We start from the raw sequence: 19,803 nt of genomic DNA on the forward strand, positions 1-19,803 counted from the left end.
GCATGTAGGTGACAGAAAGTTGGGAAGCATCATCAGTAATATAAATGAAATAAAACTGTGCAGGAAGAATCAAAGGACTCTGAAGACCAAAATTATAAACAACCAGAGGAAATGGGTATAAATTGCTCATAAATAAATATATATTATAGACTGTAGATTTTAACAAATATTAAACCTAAAACATCAGATTAACAAGGTTCTGGTACACAGCAACAACATCCCTAAAGAAGTTGTATGAAGTATCCCACAAGGCCACTTATACCAGATTTGGACCAGGTTATGAAAGGAATAACTGCTACATGAGGTAGCTGCTGCTGATAGCAGGGAGTGAGACCAATTGGCCAATGTGACTCCTTCCAGTTTCAGGTCCCCGAGATAGTCAAGCTCATGCCAGCAGCAAGCACTTGAGTGTCTCATTGAGGCTGACAGCTTCCAGCAGCCCTGGGGGTTTCACTGGAGCCTCCCGCGTGCTTAATGCTGCACACGTGCTTCAGCACTTCTCTATCAGTGCAGTCTCTGGTAGGAGAAACCCCAAAGTACTCTCTTAGTGGTGCATGTAGCACCAGCAGGATGTGTCTGTATCAGGAGTGAAGGACATCAGCTGATCAGCATGTCTCGTAACACTCACACGCTGAACTTGGGGCCTGTGAAGGAAGGGATTGTTTCCTTCCCATTTAAAAGGAATAAGAGGTGGTAGAAGCACTTAGACAAAAATACACTGATTTTAAGCAGCTGCTTGACACAGCAGGAGAAGGCCGGTTTTCTTCCCTTGTTTTATTCTATGTACTAGATATTCATCACATTGATGCTTGAGGGAAGGTATGCAGTAAAGTTACAGCTTTCTGGGCATCCAAATGTCTTAATAAGGCTTTGTGAAGCATGTACACCATAATTCAGAAGCTCAGGCTTGTTGGTATGAGTAATTTCCCCATGAGAGTCCAAGCTGCAGTTTCCAAAGAACAAATCCAGATTGAGTTGCAAACCCACTGTCACGTTGGCATATGCAATATACTCCCCCTGAGAAACTCTTCTCCATGAAAAACTACTCCCCCGTGTGAAAAAAGAAAAAGGATTCATAAGTTAGCTCAATGTGACCATAAAATGGGTACAGTAAAGAGAGCAACATGATCCAAACTCACTAAAGTAGACCAGGAGACAGTCTAATCCCAGTTTTGCTGTTGCCTTTCTGTATGTGACAGCCAGGTCTCAATTTTCCCACCAGTAAAATGACAATAATGTGACTTGCTTTTTTTTTTTTGCTTTTTTTTTAAATTTTCTGATGAACTTTGTAATTCATAGCTCAAAAATTAAAAGCAAAGACAAACAGTAAGATCAAGGAGCACTGAGAAAACATACGACAGTGATCCAATAAGAATGTCACCCTGCTGCATAAGACAATATCATGAATATCCTGCCCCAATGCCATAAGAGTGGGTGTTCATGGATTGCATCCTGAGAACTGGGACATTTGCCACTGCTGTATACTGACCCCAGGTCACTTCACTAAAAATTACTGCAAGCACTACAATCTTATTGAATTTCTCAGCAAACGCTGGAAAGAATTTAATGCATTTTTAGTATTATTTTGTTGAAAACAAAGAGTGTTTAAATTATCACAGAATTATGGAATATGCTGAGTTGGAAGGGACCCAAAAGGATCATTGAGTCCAGCTCTTAAGTGAATGGCCTGTGCAGGGATCAAACCTGCAACCTTGGCATTATTAGCACCATGCTCTGACCAACTAAGCTAAATAACAAGATAATAAGCTGATTTTAGCACACCATATTTGTATACTAGTTGCTCTCTAAATACTTCACATCTCCTGCATTCATATGTGTAGTATGGGAAGTCCACAGCTTGGGGAACTGGACAGATAGTTCTCATATACAAATCCTCAGAGGAAGACTACCTCAAGTAATTCTTGTAAGTGGCTCCCACTGTACTTGTTGTATACTGGAGTTCAGTATTTCAAAGTCATCAACAAACAAAGGAAGCTAATACATCTAAGTTCCTCATCTGAATTTCTCCCTGGATTTTCAAACTAACCAGGCTGTCTGCTTTTTAGAAGTTTCATTAAGGTTTAGTTAACTCTCAGAAATACTTAAGAGATCCCTAAAAACCAGGAATGTATCCTCAGATCTTGTTTATATCTGCCATAGACCTTCACTTGTGGTACTATTTGCTATACCTGCAATACACATCCAGGAAAATAACTGACCAGAATTTCCAACTCCAATTATTTCATAGTAACAGAAAACTGGATCTCTGAAAGATATAATTTGATACAACACTGAAAGGGGGAAGAAAGAATATGAGGTTTGTTTCAAAGTGATTTACAACATAGCAGGAATGCCAGTGTCAATGTATGGCAATCTTTATTTTCATAATGTGTCAAACTGAGTAAAATGTACTGGAAGTCAGAGGGAAATAAAAGTTGTGTAATTGGATGACACATTCACAAATCTTCGATAGCTTAAATTTGGCAGGTGGCTCTTAAAAATGAAACCTCATATTGGAACCAAATGGGCTTTAATATTCTATCTGAGACAAAGAAACATCTCCACATGCCCTGCTTCTCCTCTTAAATTGCGATCTCCAGCACAACTCAAGTAGCAGGTAATACTTTCAGCCCTTAAGGGTTTTCTGAAAAGTGCATTTTCATATGTAAGTTATGAGCACATGGGAAAACTTAAAGAGAATGGACCAGATGTTGATCTCATTTACACTGGATTAAATCATGAAAGGCTTCAGTGCTTCTACACTTCTTTTTCCATGGTGTAACCACAACAGACTTCTTACTACTGACTGTTTCTCCTAGAAGGAAACCGTACTCCAGGACTTTTAAGGCAAAAAATGTTACTCCTGACATGTTTATCACTTCAGACTAAAGACAAACCCTACCTTTGAAAAAACCAAAGACTAATACGAGCAAATATTTTCAGAGAGCAGGATATCGGCCATTCTTTATAGCTAAACACACAGCTAAAATATAAAAATGACAGCGGATGTTTATGGAAACATAATTTATAGAAACAATGCAAAAGGAAATAACAGAGACACTCTCTTCCACCTAAGACTGCTGTTATTCTGGTTTCATACTGCTTTCTTCACGTCTTGCCCCACCTGTTGTTTTATTTCTGTAAACACTGTGTAAAATCTTTCACCTTGTCTACACAGGTGCCTAAATTGAAGTCTGTTAAACAATTTCATGCACTCCAAAAGGTTTCCAGACGTTCCAAACAAGAGTAAATATCTCAGTGGTAAGAGCCTCCAAGTGCTAGCAAGCACAAAGTTATCACCCTTGCCTCTGGAAGTCCTTAACTTGAAGCACTGTTACAGTTTTTTCTTGCACTCTTCTTTTAGTGCCCATACTGACCAGCTTTGGGAACCGGACACCAAACTTCATGGATATCCAGTAAAACCAGTCTTGTTTTATTGGAGATGATAGATGAGATGGTTTCAATGTCTATTAATCTCGGGAGGAAGGGAAATACTGCAAAACAGGTGGAAATGAGTAACCTATGAACTGCAACATCCAGAGAAGTTCCACGTGTTTCAAAAGCAGGGCCTCCAGTACGGATTTACTGATGGGAACTAATTCCCTATGTGTGGAGGATCAAACTCATGACATTCCTCCTGCAGTTCCACTGGGTTTATTCTAGACTTTCTCAGTCCTCATGCCCCCAGCTTCTGAAATTTAGATATCTCCAGTGGTTTCCATGTGACTCTTCGGCTTTCAGTGATGTTTCTTGCAAGCTTTTTCTTCTGACAGGTCAAGAAAGTTTCACTCTCAGACTGTCTACAGATTTTGCTGACAGTCAGAAAGCTAAATTTCGTTGAGTTATAGAATGAGCAGCACATATTTGCTTAGGAAGGACCAATCTTGGTATTAGTGTGATTCAAGGCTGCAATAAACATCCTGGACTCTGAATGCAAAAACCAAAGCCTCCCTTCAGTACTGGCTAAATTCCCACTGGGTTCATTCTTAATGGAGACTATGCTTATAAAGACTGACAGAACATTTCTCAGAGCTATGAATGTAAAATTCTGCTCCCGTATCCCGAGAGTGCTATTTTACATAACTATGCATATGTATTTGCATATATGTTCCCCTTTTTGCAGAGATGGGTGGGTCACACTGCAAATATTGCACAATGATAATAGTGCTGACATATAAGCCCACTTGAACTCTTGGCAAGCACTAGAGTTATACAAAAAAAATTATGTGAAACTATTTCATAAGCATTTACCTAGCTGATAAATATATATTTATACATATGTATATTTTCCCATGAAATACAGATAATAAACAATACAAGAGGGCATTCAAGGATGTCACAAGACAGCTGCACCTGGGAATACCAAAATATAGTAGCGACTATAAACTGAGGATGCTCCAAGGGATGATAATTTGTGACCCTGAGCCAGTGCACACTGGGACAGATGAAAACAACTTGTTCCAAAGCTGCTATTGGGGATCTGACATGTTTATCTATTTGGTCCACATGTGGCTGTGTCTTCTAGCACTGACAGCTCCTGCAGGTTGGCAGCTTTTCAAAAGCTTGTCAGCCCTTGATAGCATTCCTATTCCTGCAGAGCTGGGCGGGTCTCACTGTGGATTACACAGTGATAATAGTGCTGACATGTAACCCCACGTGCACTGTTAGCCAGCAGACCCACAGGAAGGGGCACCGTTGCTTTGCAGCTATTTTGTGTTTACCCAGCTGACAACATTTTGTGTTTAGTATTTATTTAGTTTAGGGAGTAAAATAACAAAGGCTTTAAGCAAACTCACAGGAAAATGCTCTGTACTGAAGTAATGTTTCCAGCAGGATCCCAGAGCTTAGGGTTCCTATAGAATTTCTTGTCCAGCTTTCCAGCCTCTCATGGTATTAAATGTCTGTTTTACACTGCACTTCCACCGGTTATGGCATAGAGGTCTTCAGTAGGTCTGCTTTGTTTTGCTGAACATCTTTATTTTACTCATAGGAAGGAACCACAAATCTTCCAGTTTACAAAAAACTTGCAGCACTTGTCAGGTATATAAGGATGTTTCAAAAAAAGACTATGGCAGTTGATAATGTCCCTCCTGCAATATGAGCTAAAGGCTTCTATATAGGACAACTTCACAGAAATTATATCCCTGCTACAAAAAGATGATTCTCTGTTGTTAAAGTTCAGATATTTATTGACTATAATAATTTTAGCTTTCTGCATTCGTTTGTCATTCTGGAGGACTTTCTTTTTACACTGTTGTACTTACTGTTGTTTTATAATTAGGTTTGCAAGCACTGGAAACTGGATATATTTTTTTCAAGCTTCCAGCTAAGGAAGTTTTCAACCTATTACACAATAAATTGAATAAAAACTACAATGATTTAAGAAATTGGGACTCCAGCAGAAATATTGATTTATTTCATCAGGAAAAATACACCAGGAAATAAAACCGTAACTTAATATATGTAAGTCAAATTAACCAATTTATGTAAATAAATAGGTTGTAAAAAGGAAGCTATTAAATTATATAGATGTATACATTAGAGAAGGGAGCAGGATACAATGCTTTGGATGCTTCTTTGAATAGTATTCCAGAAATGTCTTAATATAGAGCATTAGACTCTACAATATAATCTTGCCAAGTAATTAGATCCACATATGAGAATAAATTGTTGGGGGATCCTGACTTGGCTTTTGGAAGTTTCAGTTGCTCCTAATAAAACAAATATCTGAAATTGAGAGCTTTATTAAAGCAAGCTGAATCTACCCAGTATAGAGTATTTTTAAAGTTCACATTCAGCTTTGTTTTAAAGAAAGAAAACCCCAAACTATGCATAATCTTGCATTCTAGTCTCAAAACTGTTACACTTCTCTTGCCTCCTCAACTTGCTTTTAACCCTTCTTCCTCGAAGTCATTAATAAACACATCATTTATAGGCAGAAACTTAATATTCTAATCAATTACTACTCATTTTAGTGGCTGTGTGTAAGCAGATTATTTTTTCCAGACAACTCTTATTACTCCAGAGGAGTACAAAGGACACACTTCAGACCCTTGTAGTCCCAACATGTGTGGTTTCCTCACACTGGGAAAGCCTGGAAGCGAGCCGCCTGGCCCAGAGCCAACCCAAACCACGGTCAGTCTAAACACAGCACAGGCAAATGCTACTTTCTAACACTTTGCTGCTACTGGAGAGTATCCTTAAGCATTGAAACCTCAGCAGGGACTGAGATTTATACACGGCTTCTCATGCAACTTCCTTCATCTCATCCCTTCCCTCCATTAGCAAGATTCCACCAGCCAAACACAGAGGAATCAAAGAGAAGCACTTGTGTGATATTGCCTTGTGTTACCTGAGCATTTATGCAAGAAGATAATTTTGTAAAGTTGGTAAATGTAAATCTTCAAAATTAGCCCATCAGCATGCTTTGCAGGGGTTCTCAGTCAGTTTTACCTGTTTAAATATGTTTTTCCTCAGTTCGTTGGTTTGTTTGTTTGTTTGTTTGTTTGTTTTTTGTGAAAAGTTAAATATTACCTGAATGGTTAAACTAAGAAATATTTTAATGTGCACACAATCATTCCTTTATTCCAGATATGCAACTGGTTAGGAATTCTATTCCCTGCTTTCAGGTTACCACAGGGCACACATTCTCTATTCAGCTCACCAAATGCAAATTTTCCTTCCTGTACGAAGTGAGTCTTTGTGCTACAACATCTGTACCAAATGGCACTGACTGATTGCGCATTAGTTCTCCTGGTTCCATCTGTACCTCACTCTTCTTGGAAAGTACAACGTCCACAACGATCAGTGGTGGTTTGGCTGAAGGCAAAATGTCACCAGCTTGGATAGAGGGGCGGCACTCACAGGGTGCCACCACCTCCAGCAAGGTCTGGACTCATAAAGCCCCAGTGAACATGATGGGAAGTGACAGCACTCAGCATCTCTCAGGAGGCAAACAGCATCCTACAGAAACAGAAATCTGCTTTTTACACAAACAGAATTTGTTTTCTACAGAAAGCCTACACCAGAAATCAATTTGTAGCCTGAAAATCTGCAATTATAATTAACAGTGCTGTTATTAATGCAATATCCTGAGGTGGTGGGTTTTAAGTCAACTACTGAGATGACAGAAGCAAGGTAAGTATTTGATAAAGCATCCCAGGGAAGAAACTTCCTGAAATACTCAGAATCTGAGTTTTAACAAAACTGGCATGTGCAGCATTGCAGAAGTCAAGATAAGAAATAAGATATCCAGTCTGGTACTGTATCTCTTCTATACAACGACAGCAAGTGTTGTGCTCAAACATGTGGGTAAAATAGTCTCTTGTTCCACCTGTTCAGCCCTGCCTGCAGTCACATTAATTCAGGGTCAGTTACCCCTTCAGAGCTGACAGGAGAACACAGTAACTTAAAACCCCCTTCTGGTGCTTAAAGAAAATATCAAACACAGCTGAGAATTTACATTTTCTTCATATCTGGAAGAAGCAGGAAACCAGTTTTCATGTGTTCCTGTGCAAGCAACTGGTTTTCACTCATAGCAGTCAATTGTGCTTACAAAAGCTACAGTTCAATGTGTCCACTAGAAATATTGAAGCCTAAATTGCCATCATATTATCTGGAATTAACACATTGTCACAGGGAATGGGCAAGGGAGTACAGTAGATCCCAGTGGAAGCTTCTTCTATCACTGGTAATTTTAGGTATTAACACAAATATTAATATTAAAATTACCACTTACATTTTGCTATAATTTAAACCATCCAAATTGCCTGCACTCTGTTCAATATTACAGTAAAGTAATCCCAGTGATGCCAGGAAGCAATGAAAGAGCTGTCTTCAGTTATTTTCTTTCAAATGTTTTTAATCCTGTAGGGTAACCATGACCAGAGAAATTGAGAGGTGAACACTTTGAGCTGCATTTTTCCTGTTTGCTGACATTTTGATGCTATTTTCATGCACTGCAGGACTCTTCTAGGTAACTGATCTCTTGCAGGGCATCAGTTGCACAGATCATACAGCATAAGAAATCCAACTGAACGAAGACAATCTGTATAACTGTGGGAGGTGAGATTATCAATTCCTTGTAAACTACAGTGCACAATGAATCTGCATTTACCACAAATAAATAAATAAATAAAAAGATTTAACAAAATTTTACTCAGGAGATAAACTGCAGAAAACATACTGACCTTTTTCACGTTTTTGTTTAAATCAACCAAGTTGAGCTGGAAGATGTGGTCTTTAGCCCCAATTAGCAGCCGGCCCCTCTCCTCATCTAGCAGCAGGGTTCGAAAATCAAGCCCCTCTGTAGATCCCAGGAATGGGATGCAGCTGTTTGAAAGCAGCAAGTCTGTGGGTAAAATGAAGAAAACCTTTATAATCAAAATGTTTATATATGACTCATCGGTATCTTTTATAAATATATGCAACCAGCACAGAGTATACCAGTGAGATAACTGCAGTCTTTCCAGAGTCATAATACAATTCCTGTTAACTTTGGATTGCTTTCTTTTGTTTTTTTTTCACTTCCAAATTGGGGAATATTTACTTTCACAAAATATTTTTCTGTATAGAATTTTCTTAATGCATTATCTCTATGGTATAAAGGAATTAGAAATTCAACAAAAATTAGAAACAAAAAAAGACAAATCTTTGCAAAATCTCTTTCCTTCATTCTAAGAAAACTAATGTATTTTTATATTATAATACTCAGGGATACACATGATCAAGGATTAATGTGTCACCATATTTGGCCCTTTGGATATGAAGCACCAAAGAATGTCAATACTAGCCAAGAACAGTTACAAGCAGGAAACAGTGGTTAGAAGTGACAGATATCAGAGACCCATAGAATACTTTGAGTTGGAAGGGACATTCAAAGATCCAGTTCAACCTCCTCACTATGAGGAGTATCTCTCACTAAATCAGGTAGCTCAAAGCCCCATCTGACATGGCCTTGAACAATTCCTGGGGTGGGGCATCCACAACTTCTCTGGGCAACCTGTGCCAGTGTCTCACCACCTCATCATAAAAAATGCTTCCTTATGTCCAATTTCAATCCACTCTCTTTCAATTTAAAACTACTGCCTCTTGTTCTCTCTCTACAGGCTTCAGTAAAAAGTCTTCCTTCATCTTTTTATAAGACCCCTGTATATATTGAAAGGTCACAATAAGGTCTCTTCAGAGCCTTCTCTTCTCCAGGCTGATGAGCCCCAGCTCTCTCAGCCAGTCATCACAGGTAAGGTGTTAAAGCCCTCTGATCATTTTCATGGCCCTCCTCCAGACTCGTTCCAACAGGTCCATGTCTTTCTTGAACTGAGTACCCCAAAACTGAGTGTAGTACTGCAATTGGGGTCTCACCAGAGCAGACTAGAAAGGCAGAATACCCTCCCTCAACCTGCTGGCCATGTTTCTTGTGGTACAGCCCAGGATACAGTTGGCTTTCTGGGCTGTGAGTACACATTGTTGGTTCATATCCAGTTTTTCATCTATCAGTATGCCCAAGTCCTTGTCTACAGGACTGCACTCAGTCTATTCATCACTCAGTCTATTCATCTCCCAGTCTGTGTTGATTTTTAGGATTGCCACGAACTAGGTACGGGATCTTGCACTTGGTCTTGTTGAACTTCACATGGTCCACATGGGCCTCCTCCTCCAGGCAATCAAGGTATCTTCAAAGATCATTATTTCAATTAAATGAAGATGGTATATTAAAGGGAACATCCAGTAGTAACATCTTTAAGATCCCTATTAAAAACACACTTTGACACTTAAGTTTTACTGTGAATTAACAGTGGCTTCAAATCTCTTCCAAAAGGTAATTAAGAAAAAACATATTACTCTATGAAACTAATGAAAGAATTTTACTTCTGTAAAAAAGCTAAAAGGCTGCAAAGTAAAAACTCTGTACCATTTTGCTTAATGAATACTCTGGTAATTCTGGATGAGGACAGAACATACACAGAACATACACAAGGAGAGTTAAGTCTTGTTGAGGAGTCACTAATTTGAGGGAAAAAAATAAACATGTGAATCAGTTCTTCCACAAGAAAACTCTCCAAGATAAATGATTCAGAAAACTTCAAACAGAAAGGCAAAAGCTATATTTAACTGAACATAAAATTAAGGGTATTTCCACTTTCCTGGCACTGGATGGACAATGTAGTCTTCCTGCTAGAGGGGTCAGACTTATGGTACAAGTTATTTACTCTTCCTGATCATGACAACAATTAGGACAAGTGTTTTGCAGAAAATCTGCTGAATGAAATGAAGGAAAAAAAAAACAAAAACAAAAACAAACACACAAATATTTTTCTCCAACGTCTCTCACAAACCATGTGACAAGCAAAGCAAAGATTAAGTTCTGTTGCTGGCTAATAAACAGCATTGTGGGAGGAAAAATATTTTATCATTATTAATCTGACTACCTGGTATATAATTATGACAATTATTTTTTGGCTCAGTTACTTCTACTTAAGTTTGTGTGGTTTTGTCTGGCTCACTGCAGAATGTTGTCACAATAAAATCTGAAAACAAATTGCAGCTCTATCACAGCTCCTATTCCCTTAGGTGAGATTTATTTGGCAGTACTTTGGAAAAACATCTTACTTCACATTGAAAAATTAAATCCAGTGTTAAGCACTACACTGCTTTACACCAGTAATGATCTTTCTCACATATCTTTTCTGAGACAAAGATGTCAGGGCTTATTTTCTAAATTAGTAATGCTTTAAAAGATCTGGTTATTAATTGACAGTGAGATCACTTAGGAGCAACTTATGGTTACCATGGTACTATAAAAAACTCAGTTCCCTCCAAACTGCTTCTTACCCTAGAACTGGCTGATGAACAGCCTGGTTGAAGAATGACCAAGCCAGTGTAATAAAGAAACACAATTTTTTTAAGAAGGAAAAAGAAACACATCTTCTGAAGCTTAGCTCACTCCACTAGTGTGCTTTTACCCAATAAGACGTAAAGATGTACTGCTCCTGACATTTGTTGTAACTGGGTTCTTTTGCTCCTGACACATCTTGTAACTAGGTTTTCTCTTACAGAGCAGCCATTTTGAGAGAAACTCACTATTAATATTTTGTGTGTGATGTAGATGTGTCTTCATTAGATGTCATCCCTGGTACAAACTTCCTCCCTTGTTTTTTTCTGACTGGAGATTGTCAATACCGAATATGATAGAGCTGTTTATTGGCAAGGGGTTCTCTGATGCTGGTCACAGTACAATAGAAGGTTTTAGCTCCCTTGGGCTATTAAAATTCTTAAATACTGTTTATCAGCTGAGTATTGCTGGAGTACATAATTTCTGAGTAATTGCCTTTCTTTTCTCCACCCATGATGGAAGAGCTGGCTGCATGACTAGGTTATCTGATCCTCTTCATATAATAATAAATGTCTTAGAAATCTCTATTTCACAACTGTGTCCCAATTAGTAGACAGGATGGAGGGAAGTAGAGGAATACAGGATCACAATATCAACTGATTAATCATTCACAGGCATTAATATGAATAAACAGGAGAGATTCATGAATTTCACAGGCTACTGTGTTTCAGCAATCCATATCACTGTGTTACTTCTAAATCTCTTGTGATGACAAGCTTCCAGTCATACTATAGTGCTTGCCTGTGGGACATGAGTAAATAAGATACAGAATATGAGGGAAAATTCCTTTGCATCTTCAGCCATGGGAATTTGATCTGAGGAAGGATAAATGATATGTTTGTGCAAATGCTCTAAAGCACTTTCACTGCTTAGAGTCATGCAAAGCATGGGACTTTGCAAGGGTGTCACGTGCCAAAACATAGACTTGATCCTCCACATACTTGAAAGATGATGACTGAGACTGCTCTCCACTTCCCATTTCATTCTTATTCGGAAGGAATGATCTCTGAAGTGACCATCCCAAGTGGAAATTTGTCATCTCTTGCTTAATACTTACAGAATTTCTCAGTAAAAAAAAAACACCTGGAACAGTTACAACAGTGAGAGAAAAAGCTGCCTCATGACTGAAATGCCCACGTGGGAATGAGCCCTGCCTGCTGCCTTGTGCAGTCATTTGTTTCTCTGCATCATTAGGAAAATATCTGTAAAATATTCCAGATTGAAATGACAGTAATGCACTCTGCTTTCTTACTGACACAAATGACAACACAAGCTGCAAAGTGGTGAAGAATCATGTTTGGCCAGTTATTTACTAACTATTGAAAACAGCTTGGAAATAAGACTCTAAGCATGGTCACTGATAAGATTAAAACTGAAACATGACCCAATAAAATTTGTCAAGGAAACATTAACAGAGAATTGATTAAATTGCAGGCAAATTAATCATTGCTCTCACTCCATGAAACACCACAATTCAACCTTGTGTACTGAAATTTCCCTTCACAGCAAGATATATTTACTATCATCAAGGATGTTACAATGGAAAATTTTACTGTGAAAAGCACATTTCCCAATGATTTTCAAGCTTAAAGCAAGCTGTTGATTTGCATCACTACATCTCTGTAGCCTGGCTGACATAGAATTAGCATTCTCAAAAGGCACAGAAACAAAGCTAGTTACAGGCATTGTCTTTCATGAGTAGTGTTCAACACTTGTTTATAGTACGCATTTGTTGTTTCACTGAAAATTAAATACTTTTTTCCAGTCTGGTGATTAAATTAGTATCAAGCTAACTCCCTTTCTGGGTTAATATTTCACTGCTGAGTGGTAGAAGCTGAAATAGTGACTGGGTTCTATTCATTCAGCACAGTATTTCAGACTTGGCTCACAACAGCATGACTATTACTCACTTAAGTAATGTCCAGCAACAGAGCCACAACATAAAGGTTTCTAAAGAAAAAATGTTATTCTGTTCTGCTAATATGTATTTACATTTATAAAGCATATTTAAACTTCTTAACCTCAAGTCACATATGGGGTGACCATGTTGCCATGCCTCAACTCCAGCATGGTGTAAGCAAGAAGTAACCTGTAACCATTTGGCTAAGACTCAGAATTGCCTTTGTGGCCAGTCACAGAGTTTTTTATGAGAAGCCATGCCCAAATTATCAGAAATGGAACACTTCAACCTCTTTCAAAACAGCTACATCTAATGACACTTTTGAATGACTCTGAATTTAAAGGCTGCATAATTTTTATATACAGTAAAGAATAAATGTCACATCACTTTCCTCTAGGTAGGAGTAAGTCCTTTCACTGCTGGAGAATACCCATGAAGACTTACATGGATACTGTAGAAATTCTGGACCATATTTCTGGGATAAACAAATGTCAATATAGCATGAATACAGCCATTTAGAGAATTCCTAAAGTATTCTGAGTTTCAAAGATCAAACTGACCCCAGATGTATTTGTTCAGAACAAATTCCCATCATTATATTGCCCTTGCCTTCAAAATATGAGCAACCTTTCATTTCAGACTTTTATTTCCTTCAGAATGATGCACGAATGGTTAGAGTATTTGCAAGCACCTGCACCCTCACTTTTCAACTAACTGCATCTTCAGAAGGAATTCTGAAATTGAGCGTTCTCTAGAGATAAACACATCACCTTGAGGCAAGACAGAGAATTTTGCTACACCTTATGGCCCATATATCTGCGGACAGATAAAACAGCAGCAGGCTGTCCTGCTACTTCTGCTCATCCTCTCTGGTAGCAGCTGTACAAAACATGACACAGTTTTAAATTCTCATTCCCTTTGGGCTTTGTTGATGAAGGAAGTAGGAAGAAAGATAAATTGACTTTGCTTCACACCTGGAGCAAATGAGAATTTTGTTGTGGATTTCAGTGTCCAGGATTTAAACCTGTAAGGAGTTTTCTGAAATAAATCCAAGGTACAGTTGGCTACAGAAACTCAGATCTGACTAACAGCTCTTCTTACACTAGTGACAAGCGCTGACAGTTCTCTTTGTAGGATTCATTTGTTTTCTCAGATTGTGCATCTGACACCAGGACTTGCTCCATTCATCATACAGCTGTTATAGACGAAAGATGTTTTTAAATCAGTCAGATATCTTAACAATACTTCCACTTTAACATTTTTCTCACTGTGTTCAAATGTATGTCAGATTCCTAATGAGGGTAATGTTCATAACAAGGAAGACAAGATTCTCATACAAAAAAGTGGGAGACCTTAAACTGTAGTGGCATGAACAGCTCTGGTGTAATACCAAGGTCAAATTGCATGGGCCTGAAAAACACAATAATATTGATACTAACAGGCTGAGGAGAGACTCAGGGCACTGTGAGGTATTCCTGAAGAAAATGAATTGACAATGAAGAGTTAATACCAAACAGATGTATTTGCTCAGTTACTTCATTAGTGCCTCCATTTTCGAGACTTATGAGAACTACTCAGTGAAAGAAAAAATCCAGATTTGTAGTCTATCATTGCTATTATTGAATGCTATTTGTGACTTCCACACTAGCGTCTTTGTATACTACACACCAGTTATAACCAGCACCTGAGTAACACAATTTTTATGGAAACACTGAATAGCTGTACATTCCACCCTTCCCTTTCCTCTGCGTGCTCCACAATGCACCTGCACTTGCATCAAAACTCAGAGCCAGACTGTCAGTTTAACCCCCTGCAACAATTTTATCAGCGGAAAATCTAGCCCTGGGTGTATAGCAAAAAACCATGGGGACCATGCTTCTCCCAGACTCCAAGCATTGCTACTGAGGCCACACAAGCTACATAGTCAGTCTGTAAAGCTAAATAAGACATAAAGTCCTAATGGTACATACTCTTGTAAAAGGGGCTGAGGAGAGCTGGAGATGGTGCATGAGCAAGGGCGGGTCTATGCACCAGGGAGTAGATGAGGGGGGAAAGAATGGGTATGGGGAGAAGGGAGTATGTCTGGGGAAAAGGGAGCAGTCGTCCTCCTTCCAGAAGCAGCATGTTGTAATGTTGGCTCAGCTGCCATGAAACCCACTGTCTGAGAGAGCCTGTGACATCTCCTAAGTGCTGATGCCCCCCCAACGCCCTTCACAGTGTTCCCCTGAGAACAAGGCCATTTCCTCAGAACTGGCTTCAAAAAGCTCTTCTAGTTTCTTAACTCAACCAAGATACATTCAGATGGGCATGCAGGCAGAGCAGAAACAGTAAAGGAGGTGAAACCAGGTCTGAGAAACAATAATCAGCTCACCAATGTGACTTGCTACCTGGGGAGCACAGGCAGTATTTGGCTGGGCTGAAGGGACTGTGGAGGGAGCAGTGCCTGCACAGGAAAGGAGGCAAAGGCCAGGGACCTCTGCGAGCAAATTTACCTGTCAATGCAACAGAGATTTCTGTTGTTGGCAGCAAACCTGCTTTAGGAGGTTCCTACTTGCTCTACCCGCATATAACCGCTTGTTCCTGTCCCCACAGGGAGGTTCCCTCTCTGATGTGGGCCAGATAAGCTTTCTTTCCCATGCTCTGCATGAGGAAGGGGAACTTTTGTAAGAAGAGAGTGGGAGGATTAATTCATATTTTAGGTGTTTCTACCATCATGACTTCTGGTTGAGTTAAAGTAAAATAAGTAGCCCTGCTCTGAAGTGCTACAGAAGTGCAGTACAGACATGTGACTGCTGTAGGGAATCACCATTTAAGTCACTTAGTCATTATTTCAGATACCTGCATCAGATGGACATTCTCTAAGAAAATGTGGTTTAAATATAAAAAATAATTGTTTTCAGGTAATTTCAAAAGGCTTTGAGACTTTTCTCTTTTTATTATTTTTCTTTTTTTACATCTGTTTTACACACACACATATATATATATCTATATTATCGAAAAGCAAGTGAACCAGCAAGTAGAACAAGGTGGCTAAATTGGCTAAAGCAAAGGTAGGTTTGCAAAACAGTTTTGCACTGGCAATAGTAAAGAACGCCTCAAAGTAATGAAAATAAACCCAATTCCCATTCTAATACCTTGAACTAGACTACATATTTACTATGGTAAACTAGATTTACTATGGTAAATATAATTAGGCTATATATTTTCCCATGGTAAAATGAATTAGAATTATCGGTTATGCTTTCTGATATTGACATGAATTAAGTTCTTATAAAGCCATTAAAAATAGAGCTCATTGAATATCAGCATTAATTCCCTAATAGGCTAGGTTTTTGTCTTGGAGATGTGCCAAGTAACCTCTACCAGATTCAGAGTCTCACATGCAGATGTTCAGGCGGACCCAGTATACGCCCTGTAGACTTGGGTAAAATTGTAACAGCAGTGTAGTTACTAAAAGCAACAGGACAACAGATCTGAGAGATGTGTGTCTGCACAAGGAAACCATGTGCTGCAGCATATTAGTTCCAAAGCAACAGGAAAGCAGGTTCAAAGCTCCAGCTCCTACGAAGCGCACACTCGTCAGTAGATCTGGAATGAGCCCTCAGAGGTTTCTTTTACAAGGCAGGCAGAAACCCCTCCCAGTTTAATTTCAAATATAAAATTGGGTGACATGACCTGTGGATGCTCGTAGCATATAGTTATAAGCTTTTATTTCATATTGTAGGTAGGTCATTTTTTTATTATTAATACTTATATCCAATCTCAAATCTTCGTTCGAGAAGCCTAACCATGATTTATATCCATTATGTCATACAGGCTAAGGTTGTGTTACATTTTTAATGTGATATATTTTTCAAGAAAATCCAGAGTGTATGGATGATGCAGAGAATTTGCAAAGTCACCCTAATCGTGCCAGGTAAATTAAACACAAAATTTCAATGTCTTCAGTAACCTCTCAGCTGCAAACTCTATGGTTCAACAGCAAACCACTTTGGGACAGCCAGGATTTGGATCACAAAGTAGAATGCCTATTTTCTCAAAAAAGGTATCTCTGTCACTCCCATCTTTGTTGAAATGTCTCTATTAAGCAGAGTTACACAATCCTCCTGACTCCTCTGACAGCGCACTGGCATGATAAAGGAAATTTTGTCTCTTTCTGCTATCTCTGTGTATTTTTGTTCAAAGGACTCTGAGTACAGAACAGTCCTCCCCTTAATCCCTCAGCCGCTCTGTGAGGAACTCAGATATAAGTAGAACAGCAGAAATCGGGAGGGAGGAAAGGGAAATAGGATGTGACTCGAGGAGGACCTGCGTGGTGACCACAGATGTCGACTGCTAGACAGACACTGACGTCAGGAGGATCATGCCCTCAAATTAGTGCATAGAAAGAGAACAGGGTTAGGAATTTTGAAACTCATCTGAGTTGCATTTACTTAACAGATGTCGTTAGTAAACATGCAATTAAAAAATAGATTTTTGAAAGAACCCTCTTCAGAGCTGATACCACTGATCATGTATCTTCCCCACATTCTTCTAGGGGACCAGTTTTTTACACGGTCCCATCCTCCTTTTTACAAGGGACCAATCATTCTTCCTTTTTGTGGTTTTTTTTTCTCTCATCTTTTGAGATTTAATAAAGTCAAGATTCAGCAGAATAGTTTGGTATTTTGTGAACACAATTCTTTTTTTATCCAATTGAGGCCCTATTGTGATCATGAAAAAATGAAAACTGTTGTGAACTACAGGCTGTTTACACTGTTAAGAGGTTGATATGGGTCAATTCTCTAAGGTTATTCTTAGTTCAACTGCTATATAAACTGTTGATGTCACTGACTGGAGGCTGCTCTCCAGGACATTATATATATATGATAATTATATGACAGAAAATGCAACATATGGTTGGATCTGACCTTCAAGTTCACTAGTGTAAGAAAGGAAAAAAAAATTCTGTAAGAAACTTGCTGTTTTCCCATTACTAAATTGTTATAAATGCCTTCAAGTTTATACTTAGTCTACAGGACATACAAAAGTCTTTCCTCACATGGACAGCAGTGCCCCATTCATCTTCAAGCTAGGGTACATTGTAAGTCTCAATGATCATTGCCTCCAGAAAGCATTTTTGAGACAAAACAGACAAAGTCTTTTGCATAACTAGACAATCATCCAAAACTGGGATCTTCGCTCTCACATAAACATTTTGTTTCTCTACAAAACAGTCTGAGACAGATTTTTCTGAGAAATAACAAATCATCAAAAATGAATCTAACAGCAAACAAGGGACTCAAGAAAAGCACCACTTCCTCACTCAGCCCACTTTGCTTGATCTTCATGAGCATTCAGATTTACAGCTGCTGATATTGCCACAAAAGCAGGCTTTTGTTGGTTTTAGTTTTTCTTCCTGTAGAGCAAGCGCAGCTGCAAAATGCAAGCTCATTTCTAGGCTTATTTGCACACCACTAGTTCCAACCATTCATAGTTGTGCAACACCCCGTTGGGGTACTGGGGTTGTGTCACAGATAGTTTAAGTGAGGCTTATGGAGCTGTACAACTGTAACTATGTTTTATATGTATAATGAAACAATGCATGATGTGGAAATAAGCCAGCTACACTGAAACAGAACAAACTAACAGCTCCAATGCAACAGTTAAGCATCTCATCAGTTATAAAATAAAACAAATTTAAAGTAAAAACTATACAGAGAACAGGATGCTTGACATTTTAAAGTAGCATGTTCAAAGGATCATTTTTAGAATATTAAGGAAATGTACTCATCCAATCAAGTTCTCAAAAGAATTCCTGCCACCAAAATGTTCTCCTCTGTTTGCTTTTTCACCATGTTGTAAGAATGGATCATTATTAGGGGGAAATTCTTAGAGGGAAGAAAATCCTATGTGCGAAACACTGTATGAAACTAAACAATCCTTGAACGGGGCTAATTTCCACATGGAACTGATGATTTAGCATTGTCATCCTTCTGCAGAGGAGAAAGAACTGCCTGTCTTTAGTTTACTTATTTAAGGTTAAAAAAGAGAGAAGGAGTGTAAATTTGATCCTGCTTCAATTTACTTCAGTGGCAAAGCTCTTGCCATGACTTTAGTGGGAGTGAGACTGCAGCTTAATTCATTCAATATGGAGAAGAACAAATCGGCTGAAAATAATGTTCTTGTTTATTAGATTTAAATTACTACCATAGTTGTTTTTTAACAGTGTTAAGTAAGTCCTGTTTTAAAAGCCAAAGTTTGCCTTCAGTGGTGCCTTTTCCTATGTACTGTGTCACAATGTAGGATCCTCTGGCCAACTCACCACTGCTCACAGCAAGCATGGATCACTCTGGGACATGGCCACATTCCCACATGGGAATGATATATGTTTGTGGATGTCAGTGTGGATATGTCACTGTGACAATATCCAAATCTGGGCTGGGGCATCCCTTCCAGCCAAGAAACCAGGGTGCACACTTGGGTAATATAAATGCATTCACTGAGAACACAACTACACTTATTAAGACATCCATGAAAAGCAGCGAAGTCAATCAACAGGTTAAATTTGCTGTTAGAAATCTACATTTCTACTGGGAAATTTTGAGATAGCCACAAATTGAAAGAAGTTGAATTTTATTTCTTTTTTTTCCTAGAAGACAATCAGCCTTCTGGTCTGGTTATTCGCTGCCTCCCCCTATAAAGCAAAATGTAGAAACACACACACAAAATCTGTATAAAAGTACCTGTCAATGAATTAACAAAGATTGTTACTCAAAAGATAGACATAAATAAGACTGTCTATACTGTATGAATTAAACATGTACACATGTGTAAATTAGGGCACAGATCCTCCTGTTCTTTAGTAACAGAACTGATGTTCTCCTGTAAATGACATTAATGAATGAGACTGGTTTATGAAAACCTTCTGCATTTGCTGTAGAGGTCAGAATGAGGATGTTAAATGAGGTAGCAGACAATGAGGATGTGCTGCTTAGGGAAGCTGAATGTCACTTTTGTGTTTGGGGAGTTC

General features: G+C 38.6%; 1 protein-coding gene across 4 annotated transcripts in view; it reads right to left on the reverse strand.

Moving 5' to 3' along the window:
* The window catches only part of SEMA3D (semaphorin 3D), a 139,290-nt gene that overhangs the window by 70,924 nt on the left and 48,563 nt on the right, over positions 1-19,803 (reverse strand). For all 4 annotated transcript variants that reach the window (XM_027639829.1, XM_027639830.1, XM_027639832.1 and 1 more), the window contains exon 3: positions 8,190-8,350. In XM_027639829.1, coding sequence (XP_027495630.1) covers positions 8,190-8,350 — 161 coding nt within the window. The remainder of the gene's footprint in view (positions 1-8,189; positions 8,351-19,803) is intronic.

Source organism: Corapipo altera, unplaced genomic scaffold (genome assembly GCF_003945725.1).
Source record: "Corapipo altera isolate COAL_440 unplaced genomic scaffold, ASM394572v1 1b, whole genome shotgun sequence".
Taxonomy (NCBI): Eukaryota; Metazoa; Chordata; class Aves; order Passeriformes; family Pipridae; genus Corapipo; species Corapipo altera.